The 23,007-nt window shown below is 39.9% G+C and overlaps 1 protein-coding gene across 3 annotated transcripts in view; it reads left to right on the top strand.

Moving 5' to 3' along the window:
• The window catches only part of slc4a10a (solute carrier family 4 member 10a), a 182,086-nt gene that overhangs the window by 118,387 nt on the left and 40,692 nt on the right, over positions 1 to 23,007 (top strand). For all 3 annotated transcript variants that reach the window (XM_052025762.1, XM_052025752.1, XM_052025742.1), the window contains 5 exons: positions 3,470 to 3,557; positions 16,386 to 16,532; positions 17,734 to 17,834; positions 20,807 to 20,981; positions 22,841 to 22,974. In XM_052025762.1, coding sequence (XP_051881722.1) covers positions 3,470 to 3,557; positions 16,386 to 16,532; positions 17,734 to 17,834; positions 20,807 to 20,981; positions 22,841 to 22,974 — 645 coding nt within the window. The remainder of the gene's footprint in view (positions 1 to 3,469; positions 3,558 to 16,385; positions 16,533 to 17,733; positions 17,835 to 20,806; positions 20,982 to 22,840; positions 22,975 to 23,007) is intronic.

Below are 23,007 nucleotides of genomic sequence, written 5' to 3'. Positions count from 1 at the left end.
GAGAGTGTCTGTTACTTTGGTCTTGTGGAAATGCTCTGGGTACAGTACTGAGTAACATACTGGACCTTGGAAGGATGTAGTGACATGGAAGGATGTGGTGACATGGAAGTTACATTGTTACTGAAAGTGCCATCCAAATATTATTCCTTGGAACAGGACTGTTGCAGCAGCTGACACAGATCAGTGATTGTATTCAAACTGACAAACAGCTGCTGTACAGGTTGTTCCTCCCAGAGAACCAGGTAAGGTTGTATAAAATAAAGTTGTAAGGTGTATAATATTCACTCTGCACTGAAATCAAAGCAGAATATGCTGGAAACACTTAGCAGATCACACAGTGTTTGTGGAAAGAGAAAGAGTTAATCATAAGATCTTTTGTTAAACTGAGTGTTCAGTGTCCTAAGTGTCCATCTCTCAGTTTAATTCTGCACAGAAAAGTTTAATTCTGCCATCACCTCAAATTCTTTGACTATTTTTAGATCAATTGTGCATTGTCAGTGGTATTTGAAAAACTTGTAAATCTTAAATGTCCAAAGTTCCCATTTATTGCATAACGAACAAAAAGTACGTAAATGCTAAGTCAGTTCTGAACATGTTGGATTTATTCTTAAAACCAAATTAAACATGAGAAAATGTAACATTTGCTTTAGTACTAACATTATTAAATCTTAACAAAATGTGTGATTAGTTTAATTATGAGAAAATTAGTGGGAAGCAGGAAAAGCAATACTTTAACATGTTATTTTTCTAATTGTTACAGCACTGAGTTTTTATTCTTGCTGTTATCTTGCTGCTATCGTGGGCTTAAACAGCATGATTTAAGAGAGATGTTAAAAGTGCAATTGTGTTTTGCATTTATGAAAATCATGTTGTTGATCAAAGAAAAGATGGTTTTATGATTGTTTCATCACCATTAGGACATAAAGGAATTTATTAATCTTCAAACATCAATATTAAGTTCATGTGGATATGATAATAGAAATTAAGTCAACTTGAGTTTATTGTTGTATGCATATATGCACAGGTGCAATTAAAAACTTACTTGCAGCAGCATCACCCATACATAGCATTAGAGACACAACAGTCAAAAGAAAAACATAAATTAAGCATAAAATGTACAAAATTATACAAGAAAGAACACAATTAGAACAAAAAAAACAAAGTCTATTGTAATGCATAGTGATCATAATGTTGCTATGCTGAGGTAGTGATTAGGGTTGTGCAGGTTGGTTCTAGGACTGAATGGATGAAGGGAAGTAGCTGTTCTTGAACCTGGTGGTGTGGGACTTCAGGCTTCTGTACCTCCTGCATGATGGTGGCTGTGAGAATATGGAATGGCCTGGATGGTGGGGAATCTTTAATGATAGATGTTGCCTTCTTGAGGCAGAGGTGAACCATTAGCATTGGGTGTTAAAACCAGGGCAGGTGCATGTCAAATTGAGAGAATTTTACACTGAATATTGCAGTAAATAGACATCCAAAACAACAAGGCGCCCTTAAGAGGGACTTGGGGCCAGTGTTAACAAGGCAAACAACTATGTGTCTGAGGCACACAAAGTCTGAATAATTTGTCATTTGGAATAGTTTATTCAATCTAAAATCTTATGCAAAATGCACAATAGAGGGAAAGAAGTTTGGGACTAAGAGAGATAAAGGAAAAAGAAAAAAGTACTTTTTATTTCTATTTGTATTTACATTTATTAGTTTTTAAAAATGCCTCCAACGATAATTAAAATCTGAAGCAATGAGAACGCATCATTAAGACAACAGGCTATGTTCTTATTGTCATATTAAGTGAGTGTCTCTTGTGTAAGTACTCCAACTTCACACCCTTCCATATCTTAGAACGAGGTGTTATTTGGAGAAATACAGTGAAGATTTGGATGCAGGAACAAGGTAACTCGGGACAACTTTGTGTTTTTAAACTTTCTGTTTAGTTGGACGTATTGGATCGCCAGAAATTGCTGTCCAATTTATTCTTTAATAATGGTGACTACTGAAATACTGACCGTTACCTTTAGTGTGAAATTTGGTCCACAATTAACATAAAGTCAATAAGTCTGAACTGTACATGTGATAATTTCAAAATATTTTTATTTTCCTGGAAGCACTCATTTCCTAAATGGATAATTTCTATGACTGTATTCAGCATCCTGAATAGACAGTGCAGGTCAAAGTGAAAATACAATACTGTGTTTTCATTCTCTGACCCACTTCTCCTCAATTGCAGTTCCTTGCTGGGAGTGAAGGATTATGGAATTAACCATCTGGATTTGAACTCCTGTGGTTTTAAGTTAATGAATCGCAAAGGAGTAATGCATCTTCATTAAGTAAAACTGTGAACCAGTTTGATAAATCAGCTTTGTTTACACATATTTCATGGAAAAGAGGTGTGCAGTTAATTTGATATTTTTATAATATTTAAAAAAAAGTGACTGTACTGATCCATGAAGTAGAAGTTATATTAAATATGTGGAAATGTGATTAGTTCACACTTGAGAGTCCTTGTTTCCATATCATAAAAGGCTACTAAAGAACAGGAGAAGATGGGAAACATGGTTAATACCCATTAGGGAAGATTGAACAAGCAAAGTTTATTTTCCTTGGAAAAGGAAGACTGAGAGTTGACCTAATAGAGAATTATTAAGTGGATTGATTGGGTAGGCACTGAGTTGTTTTCACTTGTGTGTAGTAAAATAAAAGTCTTGCAAACATAAGATTATTATTAACAAATCCAAGTGAGGATTCAGGAGAAATTTTACTGAGAGAATAATGGAGATATGGGACTTGCTAACACGTGGTGTGGTTGAATAGTGGAGATGCATTAAAGCCAGTTAAGTACATGAGTGAAAAGGAAGTAGGAAGGTTGTGAAGTTGAAATGTGGAAGGAAGTTTGTGTGGTCAATCGCCCAATGCTGGCATGGATCACTCAGGCTATATTCCCCATTCCAGTGCTATAATTTTGTGGAATTCTAAGTTAATAATTTAACAACAAATTGTGGAAATTTATGAAGATGGTATTATATTCTTCATGGTGTTTTGATGTCAGATTTCCCTGTAGTTCCAACAAACTCTACTTAAATGGTTATTTTTTCCTTAATTAAAGAATCAAACCATGTACTTTACAAAAATCAAAGTACCCAGATGGTAAATTTCAGATAACTTTATAATTGTAGGTTTTAGATTGAATGTGTAAGCATCTGGCAACTGACTTGATAACTTGATATAGTATCATTCAATTATAGTAAAGAATTGTGCATGTATCCAATATGTTACTTCATTGGTACTGTATATGATCTCAGTTCACAAGCAATACTGGTGGAAAATAAATGATCATCAATGATCGACAAATAATGCTTCCCAATGGAATTGGCCAGTGTAAGTGGAGGTTAATAACTACCAGATATTTTTCTTTAATGTTGATTACTTCTAAGACTTTACTCACTTCACTATTTCTTTCTCCCCATAGATTTTTGTTTATTCTCCTGGGGCCTCTTGGTAAGGGTCCTCAATATCATGAAATTGGCAGGTCGATTGCAACCCTGATGAGTGATGAGGCAAGTGCTCAATTCCAAAGTATTTGATTAATTTTCTGTGTTCTTCCAATATGTGTCATACACTTTGACCATTCATTAATTGTAGTCTTGCTAATGTGATTACAGTCTATTTTTTTAAGAATACATCAAATATAGATAGTTTTAATAATGTTGGGAGATGGGAGAGTAGAACAAATTTTATATAAGGATAGGAGGGTGGTGATTTAACTTCAGTTTTGGTACACGGTAAATTGCATATTATTCTGTGGCATTACTGAAGAACGAAGAATCACACACATACCGGGTTCTTCCAGGAACAGGTCTGTGAATACTATAGCTTTGCTAGACTTTGAACAAGGCCATGTATCTTCATGCAGTGAATATGTGCACTTGTAGTATCTCTTGTTCGTTAATAATTAGCACTTAGAACATTTGTTGTTGCATGGGAAAGTGCTGTAACAAGGCAACCATATGAGATGCAACACTTGCCCTTTTACCCACTATCCAGGGACCTGTTCAGTCTTTCCAGATGAAGCAGTGATTCACTTGCACTTCTTCCATTCCGGTATATTGCATTTGTAGTTCACAACGTGGTTTCATCTACATTGGAGAAACCAACCACAGATTGGGTGACTGCTGTGGGTAACAACATTTTAGAGGCATTTTGGCAGGGCAGAGAGGGACATGGAATTAATGCAGACAAGTGGTTGGTTTAGATAGGCATGATGGTCAGCATAGACGGGGTGGGCCAAAGAGCCTGTTTCTATGCTATACAACTCTATGACTTTATGTACAACTCCGAGTCTGAGGAACACCTGTGTTCAATTTGGAGCTCCTTGCTGTCTGCCATTTTAATTCACCATCCCACTCCTACACTGACTGTTTAGTCTGTGGCCTCTTGCACTGATATAACAAAGCCCAGTGGAAGCTTGACGAACAGCACCTGTTGTGAGTAAGTTGCAGCCTTCTAACAATATCGGATTCTACAACTTCATATAACTCACTTCCTCTGATTGTATCAGAACTGTCCATTTCTGCTTTAAGTTATCCACCTCCGTACTGACTCATTTCTTTCTTCTCTCCATTAGTGTAGCCTGACTTGCTGATTATGTTCTACAGCCATGCATTTCACAGCTCTGTCTCTTTGTTTTTATTCTCACTTCTAATTGACCACATTTCATTGTTTTTTTTTTGCATTTTCTTTCTCTCCAACTGCCCCCTTCCTCAACTTGTCCCCTTGGTGACTTTTGCTTCACTGTGTCAAAACTATTCCCTTTGTCCTATCCACTTCTCCCCCACTTTCTGTGCAGCTTAAAACTGACTTGCTTTCTCTCTTTCCCAGTTCTGACAAAGGGTCCTTGACCCTGAAGTCTTAACTCTGCTTCTTTTTCCGTAGATGCTGTCTGACCTGCTGAATGTTTCCAGCATTTTATTTTAGATTTGCAGCATCTGTAGATTTTTTTTTATCCGCACGTCAGGATTGCATTCTTGATTCCTCTACCATAATTAAATTCTGTCTGTCCTAATTGTGCTGGCTCCTTCAAAAAGCTGAGCAATGTAATCCCATCATCATTATCATCCTACAAGTCTGCTTTAAAAGCACAATTGATCCTCATTTGCCCTAGTTTTTTTTCCATTCATTTGTCTATATTTCTATGCAAATTGTTGCCCCTGTCTTTACTATTTACTTTTCCCATCTACTGCCTTCTGCAAACCTTACATTTGCCACTTAATGAAATTAAGACAATCCATTACACTACTTGTAACATGGTAGGTTAAGTCTGTCAATATTCAGAGAATTTATCTGTCTTTAGTTTTGTGCTGTGTGTTACTTAGAAGGCGAAATATTTTTTTGTGACTTTTGTAAAAGAGCTCTAGCAGTTTTATTTTTAGTTGAGATAATTATGGGATAGCAAATGGACTCCCTGAGGTGAAATCTGTGTGCCGTGTGGAGAAGGAGAGGATGGAAGGAGGGAAGCAGTCAGATTAGCTCAATCTACAGCAGAGGTATGGAATATAAAAGGTGGCTCTCTGTGGGTAAAGAGTGAAAGTAGCATTTTAAACTGGACAACTGAACCCAAGGTCTTATAATGAAGTCTGAATATTCATGTGCAGTTCCAGCAGTTTGCTCTGTAATTGCCTGGCACTGCTGGAGTAGCTATTGCTCCTCGTGCTGGATTGTGGTTCCTTAAAATGGTTAAGCATGCATTTGTTACTCTATGGGCTTTTCTGATGGCACCACCAAAAATTTCAAGATAATTAGTGCATTCTATGATTACTGCAGAGAGCATTCATGCTCAATAACATCCATCCTATAAATCTGGTTGCCCTGAAGTCCAGATCCCTGGGCTTTGTATTTGATGAAGGATGATAATTGCATTCTCATCAGCAGCTTTGTGGTCACTGATACTCCATAATTCATTTTGTTTGGCTGCAGGTAGCTGTGGTGTTGTTAATTACAGATGGACTGTGTGATGCTAGTGCTTCATGTTCCCGGATTTGTGTGTACTTCCTGGGCTTACCGCTTCAACTGTGAAGTTGTATATAGAATTAGAAATAGTATTATGGAAAGATGTCTGAAATACATTGATTGATGACCATCGCCAAATTCAACCTGTGATCCTTACCAATGGTCTCCCACAGATCCAGTCCCATTATTGACTGTGGTCAAGTAAGGCAGTGTAATAGCACCAACTATCTTAATCTTCCTCACTGAATATTTAGTGCACCTCCACCAAGCTCTCTGCCAAAGTGGATAAATCCACAGGATAAGCAGTAAACTGTTTAACTTTTGTTGCCCCCACTGCAGAACCCAAGATCACTCCAGCCTCAGCATCATGTTACAGTTTGCAGATGACACTTCCACATGTGCACACTTGGAGGCCAAGGCTCCTGACTATCACTGGTTTCTTAAGTGAGCATGAGAGAGGATGGACCTTGCACTAAACATCTGCAAGGCTAAGTTTGTACATCAACCTGCCCCTATAGTAGAATATGATCCTCTGACAATCGAGATCCATCACAATGTAGATTTTTTTTGTGTTCTGTGAACTACCTCACAGTGACAGCGGACATTCCTGATGAAATCCACCCTCAGCGTCTAGTGGACCAGCATGGCCTCCAGCCATCTGAGGAAAAATGTGTTCAAAGGCCATGACTTCAGACCTAGCATCAAACTCGTGTTTTACCAAACAGAAGTGACACTCATCCATCTGTGTGTCTTGGGAGATGAGAACAACTTACAGCTCAAAGCAGAGGAGAGATGGCATCAGTGCTGCCTCTTCAAAATCTTCCATATCGATTAGCAGGATTGGTGAACCAACGTCAATGTTTTTTCCCTTTCCAATCTTTTCATCCACTGAGGTTCTGATCATGCTCAACCAGCTCCAGCATGTGAACTACATTACCTGCTTGCACAATGCTAGTCTCCTGGAACAAGCACTCTACTGCTATTCCCATCATGGTGAGATGGGGATAGGAGTAGAGTGAAAGACAGAGAATACAATTCAAAGATGTTGCCATAGCCTCCTTGAGATATGTAACATCATCACTGACTCGTGGAACTGCTTATAATGGTGGAGTACCTGGAAAGGCAGCAAATACTTCCAGTCTCTGCAATGGTGGCAAATGGAGGCTGATTGGAAACAGCAGAAGGAGTGCACAAGATTTCAAACAAGCCATCCATTTAACCCCTCAAACTTGACCAATTCCACCTGTGACAGAGTCTGCAGATCCCACGTAGGACTCATTAGTCACCTCATATCCTGCAGAACTATAGAGGAAGCAAGGGGCTGCCTACAGAGAAATCTAGATGCACTCAATGAAGCAGCCTATGAAGCTGAAGTGTTTGATAATTTGCTTTAAAACATGCACACGTGAGTGACTAAGTGGAAGAAGAATAATGAGAAAAGAATTGGATTAGTTCTGGGGTTCAAATGGATCTCCACTTACTCTATTGCTCTATCCCTCTATGTTTATGTTTTTGAAGAGCTTATATGTTGATTAAAAGGTCTGCAATGAAAGATATTTCTGTCAGTTTAATGTACTCTTTACTGTTTGGCTTCACTTTGACCTGTTGGCAGAGAAATAGTGTAGAGATGTTGATAGTCTGCAGAGAACAAGATGAGTGAGTGCCAGAAGTCCATGTTTTTTTCAATGATTGTATGTGATAAATCTGCTTAGGAGCACCACCTTTTCAAATGGTTACTTTTCCATTGGTTCAGCCATGAGCTGCTCTGCTGTAGTGTGAACATGCATCTGAACTTAGTAAATGCTGCTCTTGGAAGGTTTACTATGCAGCTTCAAAGCATAACAGTGTGAGACGAAACGAATAAAGACAGACACACTTGATCCATCTAGTTCATATATTGCAATGCTGGCTTTTCTGATCTTTTGAAGATATTCTGAGGGTGTCAGCTTTATGCCTTAATATTGGATTCCATCCTTGGCTCTCTCTATGGTGGGGAGGGCACACTTGAATTTAAAAGAGTAAAACACCCTTGCTGCCCTTTCATCCAGCTGAAAAGGAAGATGCTCTTTACTGTGGTGGATTGAAGGTTCTGCTGTTGCTGGAGTGGATTAATATTGCCACTCATTTGCGCATTTAGATGTGGATCTTCAAGTAAACACAACCTTTGTGTATGGCAATGAAAATCAACAAAACTATAGTTGCTGGAAATCTGAAATAAAAACAGAAAAAACGTAAGTTATTCCCTATGTTCTACCCATCTCCACCTTCTCTTGTACTGAAAGTTAATGTTGTTTTTTCCCCTCCCTTTCCCAGTTCTGACAAGGGGTCTTGGACCTAAAATTTAACTGTTTCCCTCTCCAGAGGCTATCTGATCTGCCGAGTGTTTCCAGTGTTTTCTCTTTTTAAGTGGCAATCATTCTTTAATTGAATTTCAAGCATGGTAGAAAGAAAGTAACAATGTATAACTACATAACCCAGTATCCTAAGACAGTAGCAACTCATTAATCTTAAGGTAGCAGTCCCCTTAGCGCGTACCAGACACACCCCATGCTGTTTCTCCTATAAAAGGAAAAAGACAAAGAATGTTGGACAAACGGATAAACATATTTACAGTAGAGGGTTATATACACATATTAGTCAACATGGATTCATTATAAAGTTAAATAATTACATTTATAATATCAACCTACAAACTTTGATTATCTTACTGAGAATGTAAATACACAATAACACATTTGGACACTACACTCACGATATAGTTACATACACAAACTTATTGTGCATGAAAACATTTTCACAATTTTACCAAAGACTTGTAACATATTCTATTCATCATGAACTTTAAACTGTTAACATTCAAACCTATAGCAGGTTAAATATGTGCACTCCACCTTCCATCTATGCTTTCTGTTTTTGCTTTGTTACTGTGGCCTTCGCTTTGTTTTTATGTATTATTCGAGCGCTAGTCACACTGCTCTGAGGAGATCCCATTAATGCTCTGCCTAATATTGAACTCTGACATAAATGTGAAGTTGTTTCAATAATATAGTACATTTCACCCATAACTTGTAAAACTTCATCTGGATTTTGTTCGCTTCATTTCACTGTTCCATAACTGCTGATTGTTTTGTAGATGACAGCAATTTCTTTGTAGTGTGTGCCTGACTGGAGGTAACTGCTCTGTTGTGCTGTCATGAGCAACTTTTTCAGCAATCGACTGCCACTGAATATTTCTGTTGTCTCACCACACCTGCCACAGATCCCTCTGAGAAGCAGCCTTCTATGGATGTTGGCAAATAATCCCACTTTTCAGATATTGCCAGATCTCTGCTCAGACATGTTTATAGAATGGGCTTCTGGTCATGGTTTTTCTTTTTGTTCCCATCTCAACTCTCTGTTATAACCTATTCCCAGTCACCATTTCCATCTGTTAGGTTATCTTTATTACATCTTGGTCCTGGTCTTCAGGTTTCCACTCCTTGGTTCTTGGCCTTCCAACATGGGATCACTTCTGTTGATTCCTGCTACAATTCTGACAGCTAGAGCTACAAGGCCTTTGCTTTCAAAGAGTGCTCTGAGTACTTTCTTCAGATCTCTCATTCAGGTTTGGGTCATCAGCTTTTTACCTCAGATTGTCATAATTAGGCTGTGTTTCATTCTGGTGCTGATACATCACCAACTGCTCCACATAAACTAAAATTTCCCATTCATTCTCTATTGCCCACCATGTCTGCTATTGCTTCAATCTCTTACAACCCTTCCATGACCTCGCTCTTTTTATCCAGGTGGTCCAGTGGATCAGATTCTTGGTCTTTGACACACTTCCTCACTTTCTATGACTTTTATACATGTTGGTTCCCAGAATGACTGTCTCTCTCCTGCTCCTTATTGTCCTTGATCAGCTGTATTGTGGTCCTTGGAATACTCTTCTTGGTTTCTGGCTACTTCTGTAAACTGCATTACAGCACCTATTCACTTGGTACTCCCTGCCATTTTTCTCTTCCATCTGACTGAAAAGGGTCCAAGGCACAGTCACTAATCATTGAATTGAGGGTGACCTGTCTGTCTTCACTGATGCCCTGGCTTCAGTGGCAGTGCTTCATGACTTTTGTAATTGTGGATCCTATGGATTTCTTACCTCCTTAGGTTCCTGTGGTTAATTAGTTTCACTCCAAAACTGGCCACATGACAAGATCCTGATGGAGAAGACACAGCAGAAGCTGCCATTATTGACCCTGTAGGTTTGCCCAGTAAACACCCATCTGCACTTTGAGCTGAGTGTGTTTCTTGGTGGCATTTCTATTGAAACTGTGATTGTTGTTGCTTTCTTAAAAGTAAGCTCTTACATGACAGAGAGTTCGGCTATTCAACAAAGTCATGGCTGGTCTTCCATTTCAGCATCAATTTCCTATTTTCATGTCCCTATTTCCATTGTTTGGTATTGGTATTGGTTTATTATTGTCACTTGTACCGAGGTACAGTGAAAAGCTTGTCTTACAAACTGATCGTACAGGTCAATTCATTACACAGTGCAGTTACATTGAGTTAGTACAGAGTGCATTAAAGTAGTACAGGTAAAAACAATAACAGTACAGAGTAAAGTGTCACAGCTACAGAGAAAGTGCAGTGCAATAAGGTGCAAGGTCACAACAAGGTAGATCGTGAGGTTATAGTCCATTTCATTGTATAAAGGAACCATTCAATGGTCATATCACAGTGGCGTAGAAGCTGTCCTTAAGTCTGGTGGTACGTGTCCTCAGGCTTCTGTATCTTCTACCCGATGGAAGAGGAGAGAAGAGAGAATGTCCTGGGTGGGTGGGGTCTTTGATTATGCCGGCTGCTTCGCCAAGACAACGAGAGGTAAAAACCAAGGAGTCCAAGGAGGGTAGTCTGGTGTCTGTGATGTGCTGGGCTGTGTCCACAACTCTCTGCAGCTTCTTGCGGTCCTGGGTGGAACAGTTGCCGTACCAAGCCATGATACATCCTGATAGGATGCTTTCTATGGTGCATCGGTAAAAGCTGGTGAAAGTCAAAGGGGACAAACCAAATTTCTTTAACCTTCTGAGGAAGTAGAGGCGCTGGTGAGCTTTTTTGGCCGTGGCATCTACGTGATTTGACCAGGGCAGGCTGTTGGTGATGTTCACTCCCAGGAACTTGAAGCTTTCAACCCTCTTGACCTCAGCACCGTTGATGTAGACAGGTGCATGTACACCACCCCCTTTCCTGAAGTCAATGACCAGCTCTTTTCTTTTGCTGATGTTGAGGGAAAGGTTGTTGTCATGACACCGTTCCACTAAGCTCTCTATCTCCTTCCTGTACCCCAACACATCACTGTTTGAGATATGGCCTACAACAGTGGTATCATCTGCAAACTTGTAGATGGAGTTAGAGCAGAATCTGGCCACACAGTCATGAGTGTATAGGGAGTAGAGTAGAGGGCTGAGGGCGCAGCCTTGTGGGGCACCAGTGTTGAGAATAATCATGTCGGAGGTATTGCTGCCTATCCTCACTGATTGCGGTCTGTTTGTTAGAAAGTCAAGGATCCAATTACAGAGGGAGGTGTTGAGTCCTAGGTCTTGGAGTTTGGTGACAAGCTTGCTTGCAATTATTGTATTGAAGGCAGAGCTGTAGTCAATAAACAATAACCTAACGTAGGTGTCTTTACTGTCCAGATGCTCCAGAGCTGAGTGTAGGGCCAGGGAGATGGCATCCGCTGTAGACCTGTTTCGCCAATAGGCGAATTGCAATGGGTCCAGGTTGTCTGGTAGGCTGGAGTTGATGTGTGCCATGACCAACCTTGCAAAGCACTTCATGATGGTGGATGTCAGAGCCACTGGTTGGTAGTCACTGAGGCATGTTACCTTGCTTTTCTTTGGTACTGGGATGACAGTGGTCTTCTTAAAACAGGAGAGAACCTGAGATTGAAGCAGGGAGAGGTTGAATATGTCCGCAAATACTTCTGCCAGCCGATCAGCACAAGGGCCAGGTGCTTTCCTCGTGTTCACTCTCTGGAAGACTGATCTTACATCCTCCACTGTGATCACAGGTTCAGCTGCGTTGGTGGCTGTCGGGGTGGATGGTGACAATCCACTTCCCTTTTGTTCAAAACGCACATAGAATGCGTTAAGTTCATCAGGAAGGGATGTGCTGTTGTTAGCTATGCAGCCCGACTTCGTCTTGTAGCCTGTTATGGCATGTAAGCCCTGCCATAACTGACAGCTGGTCAGGGACTCTATTTTGAGTTGGTATTGCCTCTTGGCATCCCTGATAGCTTTCTGAAGGTCATACCTTGATTTCTTGTACAGATCAGGATCACCAGATTTGTGTGCAGCAGTCCTCTCCTTCAGTAGGGAGTGGATCTCCCGGTTCATCCATGGTTTCCTGTTTGGGAACACCTGTATTGTCTCCTTTGGTACACAGTCCTCCACACACTTGCTGATAAAGTCTGTGATGGTGGTGACATACTCATCAAGGCTGGCAGCTGAGTCTTTGAACATGGACCAGTCCACTGTCTCAAAGCAGTCACGTAGGAGCTCATCTGCTTCCTCAGACCAGCACTGCATGACTCTCCGTACCGAATCCCCCCGTTTCAGTTTCTGTTTGTATGCAGGGAGAAGGAGCACAGCCTGGTGGTCTGATCTCCCAAAGTGAGGATGAGGGGTGGCTCGGAAGGCACCTTTGATGGTTGTATAGCAGTGGTCAAGGGTGTCGGTGCCCCTGGTGGAGCACGAGATGTGCTGATAGTATTTTGGTAACACACTCAAGCTTGGCCTGATTGAAGTCCCCTGCGATGATGAAGAGCGCCTCAGGGTATCCTGTCTCAAGTTTGTTGACCACGGAGTATAGCTCATTGAGTGCAGGCTTCATGTCCGTCTGTGGTGGGATGTAGACTGTCATCAGGATAGCTGAAGCGAACTCCCTTGGCAGATAGAATGGTTGACACTTCACCATTAGATATTCCAGGCTGGGTGAGCAGGAGCTTGCCAGGACCGTCATGTCCGAGCACCACAAGTTATTGATTAAGAAGCAGACCCCTCCACCTTTAACTTTGCTTGAGGACTCTGTGCGGTCCATTTGATGAATTGAGAAGCCATCAGGTTGAATAGCAGAGTCAGGTGAGGCAGGTGTGAGTTACGTTTCAGTGAGACATAGTACACAACAGTCCCTCAGTTCTCTTTAGTAGGTCAGTCTTGTCCTTAGTTCATCAACTTTGTTCTCAATGGACTGGACGTTAGCAGTAGTATGCTGGGGAGGAGGGTCTTGTAACCACGCTGTTTCAGCCTCATCTGCAGCCCAGCCCTCTTGCCATGTTTCCGAGATACACAGCGGCAACTCTTCGTTCTTGAAGTGGAGCCACCAGGTAAGTTATTGTTTAGGGTCAGACCTGTAAGACCTGGACTGGATTCTCCTGGACTGGGGATTCTCCTGGACTGGATGGTAAGTATCTTCTTCTTGCTAGACTTTGAAGACCTGGAGTGGATTCACCTGGACTGGTAGGTAAGTGATTGCCAGTGAACAGACTTGGAAGACCTGGAGTGGATCCACCTGGACTGTTTCCCATAATACCAGAAACCTATCGTTCTCTGTTTTGAATTAACTCGATGACTGAGCCACCACAATCCTCTGATGAAGAGATTTCCAAAGATTCATCACCCTTTGAGTGAAGAAGTTCTCATCTCAGGTCTAAATGACCTCCTCCTTATTATAAGACTGTGATCCCCAGCTCTAGGCTCTACAGTCAGGGGAGACATTCTCCCTGCATCCACCCTGCCAAGACCTGTAAGAATTTTAAGTTTCAATGAGATTGGTCTCCTAGTTAAAAACCAAAAATCTGCAAATACTGGAAATTGGAAATAAAAACAGAAAATGTTGTAAACTCTCAACGGTTCAGGCAACATCGGTGGAAGGAGGAGCAGAGTTAAAATTTCATGTCTGAGACATTTTGTCAGAACTGAATAGCTGAAATAAAACCATTGTGGATTGTGGTGAGCAGAATGGGGGGCAAAAAGGGATGACTACTCAACTTATGAGCTGTACTATCCCTTGCAAAAGGGCTGAGGTGATACAGACATGCCTGCCCCATGTTTGTTCACTGCTGATGCTGGAAATTATGTGCCAACTTGTTCTGTAAGTAAGGAAATGTGTCAGGCCATGCTACACAATCTGTAAATAAAAGTCATTGATCTTTTTCCGTTTTAACTAGAATGGTTAGGGGATTTAATGGAAGCCTAAAACCTTATCTTGCTTTTTAATATTTTTATTCTGATAACTTGAGTAGCAAAAGAAGTTAAATTATTCTCCAGCAAAGAATTTAGGGGTCACATCTAGAATATGCTAAGTGCTTTATTATCAGCATGACTGCATCTACCCCTGACTAGAGGAAGGAGTTCCTGATCTTTTGCCAGTATTTCAGATATGGAAGTGTTGAGCATAGTACTGCTGAAACATAGAACTAAGGGGCAACAAACAATCTGATAGAGGAAAATAGCAGCTTGAGCAGCATCTGTGGGGGGAGGGGGGAGTGGTGAGGGAACCGGGGAGGAATTGTCAGTGTTTCAGGTCAAGACCCTGCATCAGGGCACACAAAGTGAAGAGGGGAGAAGATAACATTATCAGCCGCTTTCATCTGACTTCCCTTCCTGATTCAATCTGCCCTTCACTGCACCGCTCCCCTACTAGTTCCCATTATTACCTTCCTTACTTGTCAAATTCCAGCACTGGTATCCTTTGTGTTTCTGCTTACAGCTTTCCTAGGTACCTCCATGTTCACCCTCCCTTCCGCCAACAACCACCCCCCCCCCCAAAAAAAACCTGGCTCCATCTGCCTTTTCTTCTATCGTTGACCTCTGCCTATCACCTGCTGTCCCCCAACTCCACCCCCCCCCCCCCCCCAACCTGGCTCTATCTACCCATCATCCTTCACCCCTCCTTGGTCCACCAATCACCTACTGGCCCCCGTCTTACCCCTCCCCTCTCTCCTCTCTTTAGTGTGAATCTTCCCTCTCCACTCTCAGTCCCAATGCAGGGTTTCGACCCAAAACTTCAGAATCAGGTTTATTATCACTGTCTTATATGACATGAAATTTGTTGTTTTGTGGCAGCAGTACAGTGCAAAGACTATAAATTATAAAATAAGTAGTGCAAAAAAGGAATAATAAAGTCATGTTCATGGGTTCATGGACTGTTCAGAAATCTGATGACTGAGGGGAAGAAGCTGTTCCTGAATCATTGAGTGTGAGTTTTCAGGCTCTTGTACCTCCCCCCTGATGGTAGTAACTAGAAGAGGCCATGTCCTAGATGATGTGGGTTCTTAATGATGGATGCTGCCTTCTTGAGGCACCGCCCATGTGTGCCCGTGATGGAGCTGGCTGAGTCTACAACCCTCTGCAGCCTCTTGCGATCCTGTGCATTGGAACCTCCATACCAGGCTGTGATGTAACCAGTCAGAATGCTCTCCACTGTACATCTACAGAAATTTGCAAGTCTTTGGTGACATTCCAAATCTCCTCAAGCTCCTAACGAAGTAGAGCCGCTGGTGTGCCTTCTTTGTGATTGCATCAATGTGTTGGGCCCAGGACAGATCCTTGGAGATGTTGACACCCAGGAACTGCTCACCCTTTCCACCGCTGACCCACAATGTGGACTGGTGCATTTTTTCCTGACTTCCCTTCCTGAAGTCCACGATCAATTCCTTGGTCTTGCTGATGTTGAGTGTGAGATTGTTGTTGTGACACCACTCAACCAGTTGATTTATCTACTCCTGTATGCCTCCTCGTTGCCATCTGAGATCATAACTCTTCCCGCCACCCCCCCCCCCCCCCCCACCACTACAAGTGCTGCTCAATCCGCTGAGTTCCCTCAGCAGATTGTTGCTCCAGATTCCAGCATTTGTAGCCTCTTGTGTCTCCACTGAATAAGGGGGCTCTTTAAAAACAAAAGATATATTTCTTAGTTAATTGAATCAAGATAATGATGCAAAATTTATTTTAAGGCATCCACAGTTCATTTCAATAGCCAAGAGTTATTTTATTATGAAGGGCAATTTAGTTTTTGATAAATTTCTCTATTGATTAATTAAATACAAAGAATGGTAATAGAAATAAATATATTTCTGGATACTTGTAATGAACAAGTATACATATTTCTACATGTATGATATTTACACATTCATTCAGCACCCTCTTTACACTTGAAATAGATGCTAACATGATATCGTTTGCAGTTGCAGAATAATTCTCATGTGTTTTGTCTTTAAATTTGTAATACTGGAAATCAGTGTTCTTAATAAATTAGACAGAAGTTGCATACAAAAATGGAATTGCAGCTAATTGACACAAGGAATTTTTGCATAATTAGTTATTTCTATGCATATATTGTAGGTATTTCATGATGTTGCATATAAAGCAAAAGATCGTAATGATTTGGTTGCTGGTGTGGATGAATTTCTTGATCAAGTGACTGTGTTGCCACCTGGAGAGTGGGATCCATCAATCCGAATAGAGCCACCAAAGAGTGTACCTTCCCAGGTATGTATATGTCCATGATGTAATTTTTGCATTATGATGCAGCACTTTTGTTGAAAGATAATGGTATTAATTGAATCACTGAAATGCAAGAACCCTATGACCATTCATTTGGAAGTTAGGTTGCGCTGTGACCTTCAGGAGTGAAGAAATGAAAAACTTCAAGAACTTGCACTGATAAAGCTCACTGAAAAACTACAGAACTCAATTTAAATTGATGGTCAAAACATAGTATAACTTCTTTAAAACATATCAAGCTACAAAGTTATTGATTTGGGAATATAGGTGTCAATAAATTAGAATGGTACCCTAAATAAGCAACTGAAATTATGCTAGTGTTGATCCAATTAACTACAAAAGCACCTGACATATTTGTATTTCATATATTAAATGTACTTAATATCCTTGTATCTCATATATTAAAAGCAACTGGTAGAGCACTGTTCTTATCTTAAATTCTTATTGCATTTCCCTCTTCAGTATTTTGCATTATACTTGGGGGTGTTAGTACTTAGGAGGGAGGATGGGGTGCCCAACAAATGGATCTGTCCAAGATGATGGTGAGTTTCATGAGTGATTGGAGTTGCACTCATCCAGTGGAGAATATTCCAGCGTCATCCTGACATGTATCTGGTAGACGATGGAAGGAAATTGGGGAGCCAGCAGGTGCATCATTTGCTGCAGAATATTTGCCTTCTGATCTGTTCTTGTAGCTCTGATAGGTATGTGGCTGGGCTATTATGTTTGTGAGCAATGGTGATGCCCTGATTATTGATGGTGGGTGATTCGGAAATGGTAATGCTGTTAATTTGATTGTCTCTTGTAGATCATTGTCTGGCAAATTAAAGTCTAAACCTGAATGTTGTCCAGGTCTTGGTGCTTCCAACATGAATGATCTTATTGGTTTTATTACCTGAAGAGTTGTGAGTGGAGCTGAACACCATGCAGTCATCAGCAGACATCCACAGATGTTATATTTTTGTTAAAGGGGACATTTATGAATCTAACATCATATTGGTGAATTTCAAATACAAATCTGTAACACACCGATATTGCTGCATAGAGTTTTCAATATTTGTGTAAAAGTAGTCCAGGATTGTAGCATATGCACTTTTAGCACTTGTATCTGATCTTCATCGATTAGAATTTCTGCTCTTGGATGTTGAAGTTCAACATTTTTTATTTTCTTTCGTAACTTGGTCAGGAAAAAAGAAAAATTCCAGGAATACCAAATGGAACCACAGCTCATGGCGATGCTGACCCACATGAAGGGCATACTGGACCTGAGTTACAGAGAACAGGAAGGTTGGTGAAAGCATGATTCATGTTAAGATAATTGTGCTTCAGTCCCACTATGTTTGATACATATGAGTGAATATTAGTGTGTTGTCACATCATTCTCCTTACAAGAAATTTTTAGCAAGGATTGGAAACAAAAATGAAAAATAAAGTAACTCCCAGTCTGTAACCATCTATGGGCAGAGCATAACAGTTTTAATAAAGCATTTCTGAGCTGTTATCTCAATATGTGCCATGCAATATCATACTTAACAAATTATTCTTCTGCCCATTAACTTCTTCCATTGGTTCTAGATACCTATGTGTGCCTCCCCCATGTGGTCATTCTGAACACTAAGCAATTATATCAGGCATTACAGCTGAATCTGATACTGTCCTCCACCATTGTCACCAATTTGTTGTGTGTTTGGGGGGTAGGTGGTGGTAATTACTGTAACAAACGTGAACTAAATTTTGTCCATCTAATGTACTGGCACCGATTCTAGTTGAAATCACAATACTTAAGAAAGACGGGGGATCAAACTTTGGATTCTCTTGGTCTGAATGCCTCAGCTGTTCCTGCTATTTCCATTGATATTGGAATTTAGGTCTAGATTGTGGAGCCTAAGTATTGGAATCAGGCCTTCCAGGATTAAAGTTTGCACTTCTGAGCTTTTCTCATTCTTAGAGTGCAGAAATTTTTTTTGCATTTAACAAATAACAATGGCAAAATTCTTGATTTTTAAACCCATCATTGAATTTCCTGTTAAACAAATGTGTAAATGTGCAAAGTCAGTAATATGCAGCCAGGTGACAGATCAATCATGTTCAGACATGATTTCACTGTACAGGCTCAACTAACCCTCTCTGTCTCTGTAGCTGCTCATTTCTTCAAGTAGTTGAGATATTGCACACGTTAAAAAAACATTCATATTTACTCATTGGTCATAATACTTCTGATTTAAGATATTAGAAAGAATTATTGTGCAATTTAATAAATATGATTGTGATAAATTATTAGGTTGATATAAATATGATAATCAAACTGTGGATCAGAAAATTTGGTAGTGTTGCAAAGAATTTTTTGTGTGGTATGTGGAGGAATTTTTGTGTGAATTGCATTCAATGGGTCACTCTGCAAAATTTGCGAAGCTCAAGGAATTCTACTTGGCACTTCTGTGAGTGGTGAAGCTACAAGCACACATAAGAACACAAGGCTTAGAAGCAGGCATAAACCAGATGGCTTTTTGATTCAGCTCCTTTCAGTAAATTCATGGCTGATTCTTTATCTCAAATAGATATTCATTCCTGATCAAATTCCCTGATTCCCCTCAACAGTCAAAAATATATCAGTCTCAATTTTGAAGATTTACAAACAAAAGAAATAGCTTGTCATCTTGGTTCAAAATGGATCACTCCTTGCCATGCGACTACGCCTCCTGCCTCTGGTTTCACCACCATGAAGAAACAGCCTCTCTGCATCTGCTGTGCCAATCCCTATCATCATCTTGTATGTCTCGCTGACAATGTATCATGCATGGGGCATGCATAACTGATGTTGATTGCTTGTTAATATTAGTTTGGAACATTTGGAACTGAAATTAGATCATGATTTTTCTCCTTGGGGAAGCTTTGAAAGTTGTTAATTGGGAACCAAGTGATTTGCTGATAATACAAAGATAGATATGAGGACGACACCATGCAGCTGCAAACCTATAGAGTTAGGTTAAGTGAATGAACAAAAAGTTTGCATATGGATTATAATGAGGGAAATATGAGTTTATCCACTTTCATATAAGGAACAGATGAGCAGAGTATTATTTAATTTTCGGCATTTCCTGTAAACTTAATTTTTGTTTTAAATGGCACAAGTCTATTAAATGTTGAAATTCGGAGAGAACTTGGTGTCTTGTAGTAGGAAACACAAGAAGTTAGTGTGCAGGTACAGTAAATAAGAAGATAAATGGAATGTTAGATTTCATCATAAGAGTATAAGACTGAAGAAATGTTGCTACAATAATGCAGGGCATAGAATATCTGGAGCACCTGGCCTACTTTTGGTCTCCTTATTTGAGGAGGGATCTACTTAGACATGGTTCAGTATCAGTTCAGTGGTTTGATTCCTGGGATGAGGTGGGATAGAGTAGAATAGAACTCGCTGGAGCTCAGAAGAATAAAAAGTGACCTTATTGAAACAACATATTCTGAGAGGCTTGACAAGAAAGATGTGTGAGATCTGAAACTAGGGAGCATTTCTCAGGATGAAAGCTTGGCCCCATTGGCTAAGGTGAGGAGGAATTTCTTCTCTCAGAGGATTGTAATCCTGAAAATTTTCTCCAGAGAGGATTTATTAAGTACATTCAGGATTGACATGGAATTTCAGACTAAAAGGGAATCCAGAATTATGGGGAATGGGCAGGAAAATAGTTGCTAAAGATGAGGTCAGCTACGATCTTATTTATGGTAGAGGAGACCAGTAGTACTGTATGACCCATGCTTGCTCCCAATTTACATGTTCTAATTGGGTTTTCATAGCCACTGCAACCTGCCTCAGAGAGACTGGGTGAGTTGCACTGCTATTTGTTCAGCAATTGCAATTATTACTCCTTTAATTTGGGTGCCTTTGCCTGCTGGATGTGCTGCATGATCTGAAGTGTATGCACAGACGTTGGATAGACAGGTCTAGGGACTCGTGTGGCGGGGAGGGAGGAGGGAGGGATTTGGGGGGCAGTTGGAAAACAAGTGCTCATGCCTATCTCCCTGGAGAATGCAGAGACTTTTCTGCAGCCAGAACTCCAGCCACATACCCCTGCCTGGACTACTCTGCATATGTCTTTACATGATGAATACAATTAACGACTGTGTCCTATCTGCGATACCAGAAGCAGGCATGGATTCTCTGCAGAAAACAAGTTTAGTGCTTGTACTTAAATGCAGGTGACTTTTTTTAGATCTGTATGTTTATCTATTGATCTAACTTCTGATTTCTCCAAAACCAGGCTATTTGGTGGATTATGTGAAGACATCAAACGAAAAATCCCATTTTTTTGGAGTGACTTTAGGGATGCATTCAACTTGCAGTGTGTGGCATCTTTCTTATTCCTGTACTGTGCCTGTATGTCTCCTGTTATTACATTTGGTGGTCTGCTGGGAGAAGCTACAGAAGGTTGCATAGTAAGAATGATAACTCTCTTTCTAGAAAATAAATTTGAGTGTTGAGAATTACCTTTGCTACATTGTTTATTCGGTATTTTTATTTCTGTTCATAATGTGTAAATCCGTTTCTGTTCTTGGTTCACAAGTTCACTGAAGTAAATATGGTTGCATTAATTGTGAGCAATGAGAGTAACATAATTTCAGAAAATGAGATTGTTGGCAAGACCAATAATTAATACTCATTCTGGTTGCCCTTGAGAAATATGAGTGTTCTTTTTGAACTGCTGTAGTTCTTGTGGTGAAGGTAATTATTTAATTGCACATTATTTATTTCTAGATGTAAGCAGACCAGAAAGCTGTGCAACATTTGTGTCGGCTTTCAAACACAAATAGTCCTCTCGCTTTAATTGTTGATTGAATTACAATGCCTTGAAAACTCTCTCATGGAATATTCATTATCTGCCATGTAGTCTTTCTACTTGATTATAAAATGAACACAATTCATTTGAATATTTGTAAATTCTACTGAAGTGTCTTTATGGTAAAGACATAAGAAATAAGAGCAAGAGTAGGTCATATATTGTTTTGAGCCTGCTCTGCCATTCAATAAGATCATGGCTGATCATTTCCTTGCCTTAGCTCCACTTTCCTGCTTATTCACTATTGTCATTGATTCCCCTATAGATGAAAAAAATCTGCTGACTTCGACTTTGAATGTATTTGTCATTTTAGCCCTCACAGCTTAAATAGCAGAGAATTCCAGAATCATGATGCTCTGGAAGAAGAAATTCCTCTTCATCTCCATCTGAAATGGGCAATCTCTTATTATGAAATACGCCCTCTAATTCTGGATTCCACTACAAGGGACACATCCTCCCAATATCTACCCTGTTAAGCCCCCTCAGAATCTTATGCTTTTCAATAATATCATTTAGTGTTCTTCTAAAATGAGTACCCTAGGTTTGGTCTCTCCGATAGCTTGTACAGCTGTGTAGCAAGGCTTCTCTACTTTTCTGCTCCATCTCTTTTGCAATAAAAGGCTAAAACTCCATTTGTCTTTCTAATAACGTGTTGTGCTTTCATACTCACTTTCTGTGCTTTATGTACAAAGGCACCAGATCCCTCTGACTGGCAGCATTTTGTCCGTCTCTATTAAAACAAATGTTCTGTTTATCCATTCTTTCTACCAAAGTGGACAACCTTGCTTTTCCCCATATTTTACTCTATCTGCCACATTTTTGTCCATTCACTTAAATTTTCTTTGTCCATCTGCAGACACTATGTATCCCCAACACAATTTGCTTTCCCAACTATCTTTGTATTATTAGCAAATTTGCCAACCACACATTCAAGACTTCCTATAATCACCCACTATATTCTGTATTTAATTTTTTACCTATTTTTTGGCTTGCAGTTAAACATTGAATAAAATGTAACATCATCAGAGAAAGTAATAGAATGTGAAGTTTACATTTTATTACTTTATCTTCCACATACAGTAGGATAGCCACATTCTGGAGAGAGTCGTAGGGATGGTTGCTCCAGTAATTTTATATAAAGGTGATATAATAGATATTAAAATAAAATGTAAGTACTCAAAGCACACAGCAAGTCTGTCAACTGTTTACATGAAATTTATAGACGTGCAATAATACATGTTAAAGTGTGAATCATCTTGTAGGTGTGAATAATATTGGATGCTAAAATAATTCACAATAAAATTGTATTTTACTGAAAAAATGACAAATTGGTGTGTACAGGATAATGCCTTCTTTTGTAAAACTGTGAAATAAGGGACAAATATTCATCTACTTTACATTTATCAGAACATTTTATGTCAACAATAAACTGTACCAAGATTATTATTTTGTTTCCAGAGTGCAATTGAATCTCTCTTTGGAGCATCTATGACAGGCATAGCATATTCACTGTTCGCCGGACAACCACTAACAATCTTGGGGAGTACAGGGCCAGTCTTGGTGTTTGAAAAAATACTGTTTAAATTCTGCAAGTAAGTATCCCAATTCCTCAGTTCAGTTTTTTG

This window comes from Pristis pectinata, chromosome 1 (assembly GCF_009764475.1).
Source record: "Pristis pectinata isolate sPriPec2 chromosome 1, sPriPec2.1.pri, whole genome shotgun sequence".
Taxonomy (NCBI): Eukaryota; Metazoa; Chordata; class Chondrichthyes; order Rhinopristiformes; family Pristidae; genus Pristis; species Pristis pectinata.
This window is presented reverse-complemented; position numbering and strand designations above follow the sequence as displayed.